Here is a 10,340-nt window from a genome sequence, read left to right as displayed (position 1 = left end):
AACCGCCCGGTTATCTGCCCACTCTGGAATGAAGGCCTCAAGCCTTTCTACTGGAGCTCCCCTAAGGCGTGGGTGCGAGGCTACACAATATGCCAGTAGACACTGCCCACTGCAAATGCCTTTCTCACAGAAGAGCAGCCTTCTGAGTGCTAGGATGTGGGGAGCCACTTCCCTTCCCTCAGTCACGTCTGGTGTCCTCTAAACCAGTCTGCTTCCAATGCTGCCAGCACTGCAAAGTGAAGAAGGGTCTCCAGGGCCTTTCACAATAAGTGAGAAAGAAGGTGTGTGGGATGAGAAGAGGTGTGTAGAGATGCTTTTATGACAGAAAACCCATTATTGCTTCAGCACATTAAGGGCCTTCCCCAGTTCACACTGAAGAGATCCGCTGGGCCATGTTCAGCCATGTCAGTGGAGTCAGAGCAGTGCTAATAGTAGCCCATTATCCCTGATGTGACTACAGCTGTATATGGCAGAGATTTGGATATGAGGCTTCTGCAATCCAAAGAAAGAGATGAACTAACCTAAAAATGTGTTTGTCTTAATGGTCTAGCTAAGTGGTAACTCATCTGGTTCGTCCCTGCTACGGTTTGTCTTCTTTGATAGTTCTTTCTATAGCACTATTTACTGCCCAGTGAGCTAGACTCAGGCCTGGCGTAAGTGGTTCAATTCCATTGAAGAGAATGGCTCTTAGGATGTTATTCTGATCTGGGGATAAGTGGGTGCATATTTTAAATTAAAATCTGTGTTTTCTTCTGTTGTTAAAACTTTGGGGATTAGTTTACAAAATACAACATAATGTGGTGGTTAATCATTTCTATCTAGCATCAGGCCTACACAACTGCTAGGATTTCTAACATCCCTGATACATTAAAAATATTCCGCCTTTTCAGTGGAAGGGCTCCAGCAACTTTCACTGTGTACTTCTTGCATGTGAAGCTCTGTTTTCCATCTGAAAATATTCATAATTTATTCAAACAAATATTACTGAGTTTCCACTTACTTTGAAATGTTGTTAAACTGTAAGAACTGTGCCCTAAGGTCAGGAATAACTTGTTGCAAGTTTCTTAGTCACAAACACATTGATCGTTATCTGATTACACAGTTGGAAGGAGAATGGAGTTAGAGCATGGGCTATGCCATTGCTCACTCAAATCCCACTAAATTTTTAGGTTTGAAGTTTACAGATTCATGGTGTACTTTTGATTGCAACTGATTTCTACATTTCCTGGGAAAAAAAGTATGTTTCTTGCTTTACAAATTCCTTTTTCTCTTATCTCCTGAGTCTAGAAACTGTGTCTGCAACAAGCTGATGATCCAGGAGCCTGCATGATCAAGCTAGAGATAAGTTACAACAGCAGCTCAGAATTCAAAAAAAAATTGATGCAGAGCTATACTAGATCACAGGAGGGGAATAACTTGTCATGTTTAGGAAGGTGCTGGAATTTCTCTTCGTCACTAAAAAATACAGCTGGCACTTGAAAGGGAAAGGGGACCTAAATGCCTCTCAAATCCCCAAGGGGTCTATGCCCATTCAAGCAGTGGGTCTTATACCCACAGAAACTATGCAGCAGCATTTGCAGTGTTAGAACCAAGGAATTTGAATTTTTTTTCCCTCTTTACACTTCCTGCTATAGAAACTTGTCTAATAAAGTTCAAATAAATACTTCCTCCTGCACACACTAATTAAGCTAATGTGATGAGGAACAGCTATAAATTAATGTACACCAATCAGAGCTATGGTGGCTTCACTTCCTTGATAACCCGCAACCCACCCCAGAAGCAGCTTTGAAGCCTCTGAGCTTTTGATGCTATTCAGGATAAAATCATTGTCCCAAAGCAGAGCTTCTTGTTGGGAAAGAGCAATAAGTGGACTTTGTAGCCCACTTGCATGATGAAGATAATGAGTGAGGAATTCCTTTCCAGAAGTTCAGAAACAGGTTTGCTTTATATACAAGAACAACTTATTTACAACAATCAACAGCAAAATATGTACATAAAATACAAGAGGCGTTTCCATGGCAATCACTGTATAAATTATAATAATAAATAGGAGGGGAGCAGATCCCATTCTTAAGGCACAAAACCTTCTTTCCAGGACTGTACAGGGATCCAGGTTCTTCCCTATGCTTTTGACAGGATCACAGGAATGGTATGGACACCCCTGAGGAACAATAGTTGGTGGGCAGCGATACGGACATGCGATTACTGCTGACAGCCTTATAAACAATATTATTTTTCATCTTTCTTTTTTACAGTACACACGTTTCTGAAGATACAAATTTTTTTGTGTAAACAGTCTTTCACTTTATCACACAGCTCATATATGCATCTTTAAATAATACTAAAATAACAAAAGAAGCTTTGAATAGGAGTCAGGAGCAGTCCAAGAAATTCTGGGACTAAGCGGCTCTGTACAGTCTGTGAGATTCCTAGCTGCAGAGGCGCCTTCCTAGAGATGGGATCTCTCTAGTGAAATGTATACTGACCAAGTCTTCATTGTCTGACAGAGTACAAGTCACCACTAGAACTAAACAGAATAAATAATACACTTTACCTACACTGAACAGCTGGCACACGCGGCTCTTGGTCAAATGCTTATAGTCTAAGCACTGTAAAGAAACTCCAGCAAAACAGGTAAGACCATGTTATAAATAAAAACCCTTTCCTCCCCCAGGAGGCCCACACTAGGACATTCTTGATCAGCTAGTGGGCAAATCTTGATCTAACTCATACTGCATGCAATCGCAAGAATTGAATACGGTGACAGGGCAGAATATGCCACCAATGAGCAAATTTCCACTGCAATGCCTGGTAAACGAGGCACTGAACTTCCATTATTGGTAACAGAAACCACATGCCCAATTTGCCACAGTAAAACATTGCTCTTCCCCTCCCAAATCATTGTCAGGGCAATGGAGTGATGAGGCAGAAGGTGACCTGAAGCTTGACACTAGTAACATTTTAATTAAAAGACTGAACTTATACAAGAGAGCAGTGAAATTCTAACTTTTCCCAAGTGGGTGTTTTGCTTGACAGGGCAGGAGAGTTTTGTTTTTGGCAAAGTAGCAGTGACATTTTTTTTCAGTTGGGTTTTCCTGAGTTGTCCAAGCCATTTTCTCTCCTACAGAAAAGCTTATCAGATACCAGAGGGACAACTCCGAATAGGTAAGCTAGAACCTCAGTCTGACCACCCAGCACATAGAGACATCTTTCAGTGATGCTTGACAACAGTGCTCCCATTTTAGGCCCAGAGCCTGAGCTATAGAAAGATGGCATTACTCCCAGTGGCACTGAGGTACACCCTCTCTTTAGATATGTACCTCATGCATAGCCAAAGGCACTCGGGTTAAATATAAGATCCCATTCTCTAACTCTTAAAAGAAGGCAGAATGTGTGTCTCCACTCCCATGGGATGTTGCTGGAGGATAGCTAATGCAATGGACAGTAACGCTGCTATAAGCGTATTCGGAAAAGTCACCAATGAAAAGAAATATACTGGGATACACAGAGGGAAATAAAGAGTGCAGAGTTTAACTCCTTGACAAAATGGACACATTGCCAAAAGCAGATGCACCAGTTACCTTCAGTCCTCGTAGGATAAGTTGTAGTTCTAAGGAGTATGTCTGAACAGGAGGGGTCCTGCTAGGATCTCACCATCAGTATGATTAGGAAAAAAAAATACAGAGGAACTGTTCCTATTGAGACAAGAACTGAATCTATCCAGGACTAAGTAATGCAAGCATGGTAAGCACACGCTGTTCCTCTAACCATGAGACGTCTTAAAGAAGCATAATCAGCAAGAATTGTGGTTCTTTCACAATCTGAGCAAAAAGAGAGAAATCCTCTTTCCTTGCTGCATCTTCCACCAGAATTATCACATGGTACTTCTCTTCCCTGATGTGTTCTCCTACCTGTGTATACACTGCTACCAACACACACATTCTTGAAGATACCATGAAGCAGGCGCTACTTTGTTATCAGTAAGAATGAAAAAGTGCAGCAATACTCTTTATTAGGTCCTACGGCTTCGCTTACCAGTGGATTTTCCTAACACTCACACAGGCCTTGATCAGCATCCAAACAAGCAAATGAAAGCAGCTGTAAGAGAACTATGATTCTTACTTGTTCAATACACTAGGGGAGCCAATGCAGTATTATTGTACTAATAATTTAAAAAAATCACTGTGGAAAGGGATAATAGTGAAAAGTAAGGAGAGAGAAGCCCTGGGAGCAGAGTTGCAAAATTTCCTCTCTCTGCTCCCTCCCTACAATGGCTTATATCAGGTGTTTTGCTATGGGAATCAAGCATAAACAAACCCTGATGTCCTTTGTTCGAAAAGGAGATGTGTAGGGAGACATGAACTGGAGAGAAAACAAGACCGTACACTCAAGGCCCAAATAACCCTTGGAGTAATTCTCTTGAATTCAAAGGAGTTGGCACTAGGGATGAAATTGGCCCATAGTCTCCCATCACAGAAAACATCATGTCTGACACTGCAGATTCAGTTAATTATACAGACCTTATGAAGAACAGGAAAAAAAAAAAAGTTGCTCTCAGAAATAGAATTGGGTGCCACTGTGTATGTGCTCATTTTCCTGTCTATGGGCAGGGTCAGCCAAGTGCTACTCATTTAAAAAAAACCAAAAACCAAAAACATACAAGAGATGTAACAAAACAGTCCTCCCCTCTTTCCAGCTTTTTGGTGCTAACTGCCAGCAAGCCCCCTCCCCAATGATAATCACACAAACTGAACTAGGTCTGCTGGGCTTTGGGCTTCGCCAGTCACTTGACAGAGGTTAATCAATAGAACAGGAATCTGGAAGCAGTCTATAACCTCTGATTCAGAAGTGCTGATTTTCCCATCTTCCACATGCTGGCATCAAAGGCTAGTTGCCAAAGGGGCATCACTTTTCAACATGATGCTCCTCTGCCATGTAACACTAACTCCAGATGCTTCTACAAAATCCCTCAATGTTCCAAGGTACATGCTCTTAGTAGCAGGTACAATGCCATGAAGAGTAAGTGACCCTGTTTCCTCTGGCATCAACCAGCACTGTTGTGAGGGAACAAAGGTAGCTTGAGAGAGACAGGAGGGGAAGCAGCAGCACAAAGACTTAAATAGGGGAAAAGACGCAAGTTTCAATGATAGCTTTGTATCCTTCAAGAGAGTGTTTTCTGCCCTTGTATACAAATTAAAGCCACAGGTCTATTGTTAGTATCCATTCACTTGTGGTTATGGAAGTGGCACTGACCTGAAAAGAGGACGCTCCTAACCGGCTCCAATCTGGTGCCTGACATGCTGCTGCCCTAACAAGGTGGGTTGAATTGTTTCTGTATCCCATTTGGCTAATTTACCCCTCCTGCCGTGAGTGGCTCTTCCCCCCAGCCTCCTAAAGATGAATACTGAATGGGTGATTTAATAAGTGAACTGGCTGTACTATTTTTGCTCTATCATCAAGGCATAAGGGGCTAGCCAGAGAATGTCCTCTGTGACTGGCTGGAATTTTCACCTAACTCCAATGGCTGTGAATTTGGCTGCACCACCATCATTGGCTGAAGAAGGACAGACACCAGGCTGAGGGTGAGACAGTAGGCTGGTGCAAAAGGCTGTAACCACATGCATTCTTTGTTGCAAGGCATAAGTGACAGAGAGAATCACTGGAAGGGCAGACTTGCACTGGCTTTGAGCTTCTCTTGCAGATCACATGCAATTGAAGGATGTATCCAGAAGGGGGCTCCAATAGGCCAAAAGGACAAGGGTCGCCCCATTTGAGCAATATCAGATACAGCTGTCACATACAGACCAGTGGGAAAGTCTCGGATCTGAAAAGACTATGACTGGCCAATACATCTTTTGCCCTGAATAATTCCAATATGATGAAATCACACACTAAAGGTAGCTGTGTTGCAATTGTCAGTTGTCCTGCATTGTCACCAGAACTAAGACTTTCCATGTCTAAGGACAGAGTTCTTCAAATGGCTGATGAGTTCTCTTCTGGGAGGCTCCACTCCCCTCAGCAGATAAGGTGCCTCTTGCTGGATGCAACTGTACCCCACATGAAAAAAGGTAGCACCATGACTGGCTGATATGAACTCTGAACAGTGACAGTTTTGAGCATAGCTGTTCTCGGAGGTGAATGCTGTGCAGAAGTTAGGGGGAATGGTAGACACAGGCTGTGAAAACAGAGGCTAAACCTCGCTGACAAGAGTATTCCGGCTCAGCTCCTTGATCCCGTGTAATATCCTCTTCATGTGACCCACTTTGGTCACTCCCAGGTCCTAGAAGAAAAGAGGAAAGCACATCTTAGATCACAGAAAAAAAAAGCAAGACAGCCAATCAACAGTTACGAACTAATCAGCTGATCACGAATAACAGAAGGAAACCATATGGAAAGATTACAAACCTTACAGTCATATGAATGCTTAAACCAAGCATCGAATGCTTACCAGAGTAAGACAAAGTAACCAACAATCACAGAAATGGAACAAAGCAGTGACTAGCCACAACTGCAAACCATGTGGCCAGCCGCAGATGCAAAATACATGGCTAGCCAGGAGATCAAACCGTGTGCAGAAAGGACTATATATATCCCAGGGAACTAAATCAGCTGCCAGCCACAAAACACATGGGTAAAGAACACAACTAGGCATGGATCACACAGAATAACTATGCGAACACTCAGATACCATGCACAGAAATCACAGAAAATAGTTAGTGATCATGCACAGGAGTCATATTATCACTCGTATATCACATTAATCATTGTACACGCAGAACATAAGGCAAGTCACAAATTAAAATCCTACGGACATTCATTTATATCACACACAACTCATGGGCCACAAATACTCTTGTATCACATGCAAGTCACAAAATCAGTTACAGATCTTCCCAGAAAAAGCTTCTCCTGATGATGGGAGGAGCGCTGTGAAGTATTGCAGAGTGGGTCTGCGGTACTGTTTTCTCTTCTCTAAGGATATGACTGACTATTCAACAAGCAGCATAAGTAACAAGTCTCTGTCCAACTGTCTCATCTAAGACTGTGGTTGTTTCTTTTTAAACGCAAATGCAATAATCTGCAGGCCCTCAAATATAGCCACACACTCAACTCCAACTAGTCCAAATCGTGACTCATACTGTAAAGGGCTGGTAGTGAGGTGAATATTGAAATCCTCCTGTTACACAGTGCTCTGAAATAAAGAGATTCTCAACAATGAGTAGTTTGGGCGTTGGATTGGACCACAACTTCAGGAAACTGGGAAAGAGCTGGACTGTTGGCCTATGGGCTAATGGCTGACTATTTATTCTAGCTTCCTACTATACATTTTAATTAGGTGACCTGAGAAGAGAGTAGAATGAGGCCATGATGAACCCATTCATCTAGCCAAAGCCACAGGGAACGGACGGGATGCAGGCCATTTCCAAGCACATTCAGCACAGAAGGCCATGCAGATGCAGCTGGCTATTTCTGATGAGCTGATCATGAAAGTACCTTGAGATCCCTCCGTTCGAGATGCAGGAGCTCAGAGCCCCGGACGTCATGCCGGATGAAGATATCCTTATACTCACAAAGACTGAGATGCTCAAGCCAGGCCGCAACCTCCTCCGTTCCCCAGAGATGAACTGTCGGAGATGGAAAAGCAGGAGTGCATTGAGTACCCAAAAGCCCAGAGGAAAGAGAGAGTGAGAAAGAACACCGACAGTATCCAAAACCAAAAGGAAAGCCAAAGGAGAATGTCAAGCAGGACCACAACCCCAAATGAGGGAGAGGAGGATTGACAACAAGATCTATAATCTCAAACAAAGAAGGAGGTCATATTAAAATCAGAGCCATTCTCTTAAAAAGAGACTAGATGTAATGAACCACAGGAGTCTGTTTATGTCCATGTCCAGTCACTGCCTTGCTGGGACTGAAACTTTACCACCATATCTAATAAGAAACTCAATTTCCCTCCAATTAAAAAACAAAACAGAGCCATGCAAAATGTTTAGGAGAGAATCAGGCCCAGGTTAATTTTCTATTGTTCTTTTAGAGTAAACAGTACATATGACACATTACATTACATTACGCTTTACATTCATGGCTCATCAAGTGTTTTATAGACAATATGTAAAATCATGTGGGAGGGAGGACTGGCAATGAACACAGAGTGACCTCCAGCTTCCAGATTAGTCTCTAAATAAGAGAAAGAAAAGTCCCCACAAACCCAGTGGAGAGAGATGTCATGGAGGAAAGAGTGACAGGACCCACAATTCCATGGAAGAGGACAGTACCCATGATCCCACAGAACAAGTAGTATTCCCAAATTTTAGTGGCAGAGAGTCTTCATAGGTAGAATATAAACCAAAAATCAACTAACCCAATTGGAGAGAAAGTGTCCTGATAACAGTCAATTTGTTGATTTCATGGGCCAGTTTTTATCATACTGACCAATAGGATTAGAGCTCAGGGTGCACCAGTGGTGATGCAGGATCCCCAGCCAATTAGACATGAGACTTGATTAAACCCTACAGGTGAATCAATGAAAGAAACATCATTAACCACATCAGGGAGCATCAGCAGTGGGAGGATTGGAGTTATGCGGATTTGGGCCCCACAGTCATTTTGATTTCTAAAAGCCTAAGTCCACTCCCACAGCCCTCCCAAAACATTCCAGAAAACAGTCCAAGTCTTGGTAGACCTCTTCGGAGGGTGCCATCAGTTTGTCTTTGGGAATATCCGCTCAGTGCAGGGTGTTACAGTTCAAGAGAGAGCACAGCAAAAAAGCTACTTTGCTAAGTGAAAGAGAAACACACTAAACAGAATGTGAGTGTAATGTGTGAGTAAAAGAACATGAAAGGGAAAACAGGAAAGAGAGAGAAAGACACAAAATGGAGACACAGGCAGAGGAGGGGCAGAGTGTGTGTGCACAAACAGGAGATGCAGGGGCACACAGAGTGAATACACAGCCAGTTGGTACCAGGCAGTCCCATGCTGCTACGAGTCTCCTTATTCTTGTTGTTCTTCTCCTTTTTAAACTTGGTCACCAGTCGAAATTTGCCACTGCGGCTGCGTTTGGAATAATCCAGCATCTGGTTCTGCAGAAACACACAGGGAAATCAATGAAACTTATGTCTCAAATCCATACCAACTGAATGAATCTAGCATCTAGTGCAGCTCAGAGTCCTCGTGGAGAGGAAAGAGCTTCCAATCTCATGGTCATGAGAGGGAAGAAAAATGGTCAGTTCCATGTCAACCCAGGGACCTCTGGCAGTAACTCCATGGAGTTTTTTTCTGAACTGATTCTGTCTCACATTGTGACCCACCCACAGGAAGTCACTGAAGCAAGATGAGCAGAGCTAACTAACTAGGACAGCACCTAGGGAAACTGTTTTGTTCCTGTATTTGAGAGTTATTACTTCATCATCACTGGGCTCCATGAGTTGCCATAGCCAAGGGATGTCTGCTAGCTTCCTCAGCTGAAGGTCCATGTCCGTCAGCGCTGCTAGGAGCTGCTCCTTCTGTGGAGGATCCAGCTGCTGCATCAGAGACAGAACCAAAGGCAAACAGCATTCAGAACCACAGGCTGGAATGCAGAGCTGTTATCTCCTTCAGAATATTTTTAAAGAAACCACATATCAAGACATTCCTTTCTAGACAATATTAAGTTTCCTCCCTCTCAAGGAACCAGAGCTCAGAGCTAACCAGCCTGATTTTGTCGTATAATGTGTAACGTTACCAAACCATGGAGGGAATGGACGGCAAAATTTGTTTAAATCCCACTGGTAGTTTGCACTGACTTGTTACAAAGCCAAATGAGTCCAGGGGCCACCAAATCTTGTCTTCGTGCCATGGCCACAGTAAAAGAACAGAGGAAGTAAATGGACTGAGGGAAACTACCTCCAACTCTGTCCCTCCTGTTTAGCCCTCCTTACCAGTGCCATCTTGCCAGCCAGCAGAAGCTCTGTCTCACTATGCAGGGCTTTAACGTTATTCACCATCTCTACAACAAGGCTGCAGTTCAGACCCTGTGGCAACAACAAACATGTGTAAGGGCCAGAAAACACAGCAGTCAAATGGCTAGAGGGAAAGGAGTCTTAGAGAAGTGAACAAGAACCAAGCAGAAAACAGTAACAAAATTGCAGCAAAGCTTAAGAAACAAACTGCCTAGAAGTACCTCTGTCGATTTGGATTTGGCATATACTTTGTCCATAGATTTGGAGCTGGCATTGACTGCATGAGCAAGTTCCTGTTCCATGTCTTGATAGGACTGGGCTATTTCCCGAATGCTGGGGAGAGAAACATAGACCATGTCAGCTGATCCTCATTCTTTTCTATTCCAATGCCATTCTGGGTGC

The 10,340-nt window shown here is 43.2% G+C and overlaps 1 protein-coding gene across 6 annotated transcripts in view; it reads right to left on the bottom strand.

Moving 5' to 3' along the window:
- Positions 1-1,926: 1,926 nt before the first annotated feature.
- DGKD (diacylglycerol kinase delta) overlaps positions 1,927-10,340 on the bottom strand; it is an 84,279-nt gene continuing 75,865 nt past the window's right edge. For all 6 annotated transcript variants that reach the window (XM_050965255.1, XM_050965256.1, XM_050965259.1 and 3 more), the window contains 6 exons: positions 10,160-10,271; positions 9,918-10,010; positions 9,402-9,521; positions 8,963-9,080; positions 7,495-7,625; positions 1,927-6,280 (listed from right to left, as the gene is read on the bottom strand). In XM_050965255.1, coding sequence (XP_050821212.1) covers positions 6,191-6,280; positions 7,495-7,625; positions 8,963-9,080; positions 9,402-9,521; positions 9,918-10,010; positions 10,160-10,271 — 664 coding nt within the window. In that variant the 3' untranslated portion in view covers positions 1,927-6,190. The remainder of the gene's footprint in view (positions 6,281-7,494; positions 7,626-8,962; positions 9,081-9,401; positions 9,522-9,917; positions 10,011-10,159; positions 10,272-10,340) is intronic.

The sequence above is a fragment of the Gopherus flavomarginatus genome, chromosome 8, assembly GCF_025201925.1.
Source record: "Gopherus flavomarginatus isolate rGopFla2 chromosome 8, rGopFla2.mat.asm, whole genome shotgun sequence".
NCBI classification, from domain to species: domain Eukaryota; kingdom Metazoa; phylum Chordata; order Testudines; family Testudinidae; genus Gopherus; species Gopherus flavomarginatus.
This window is presented reverse-complemented; position numbering and strand designations above follow the sequence as displayed.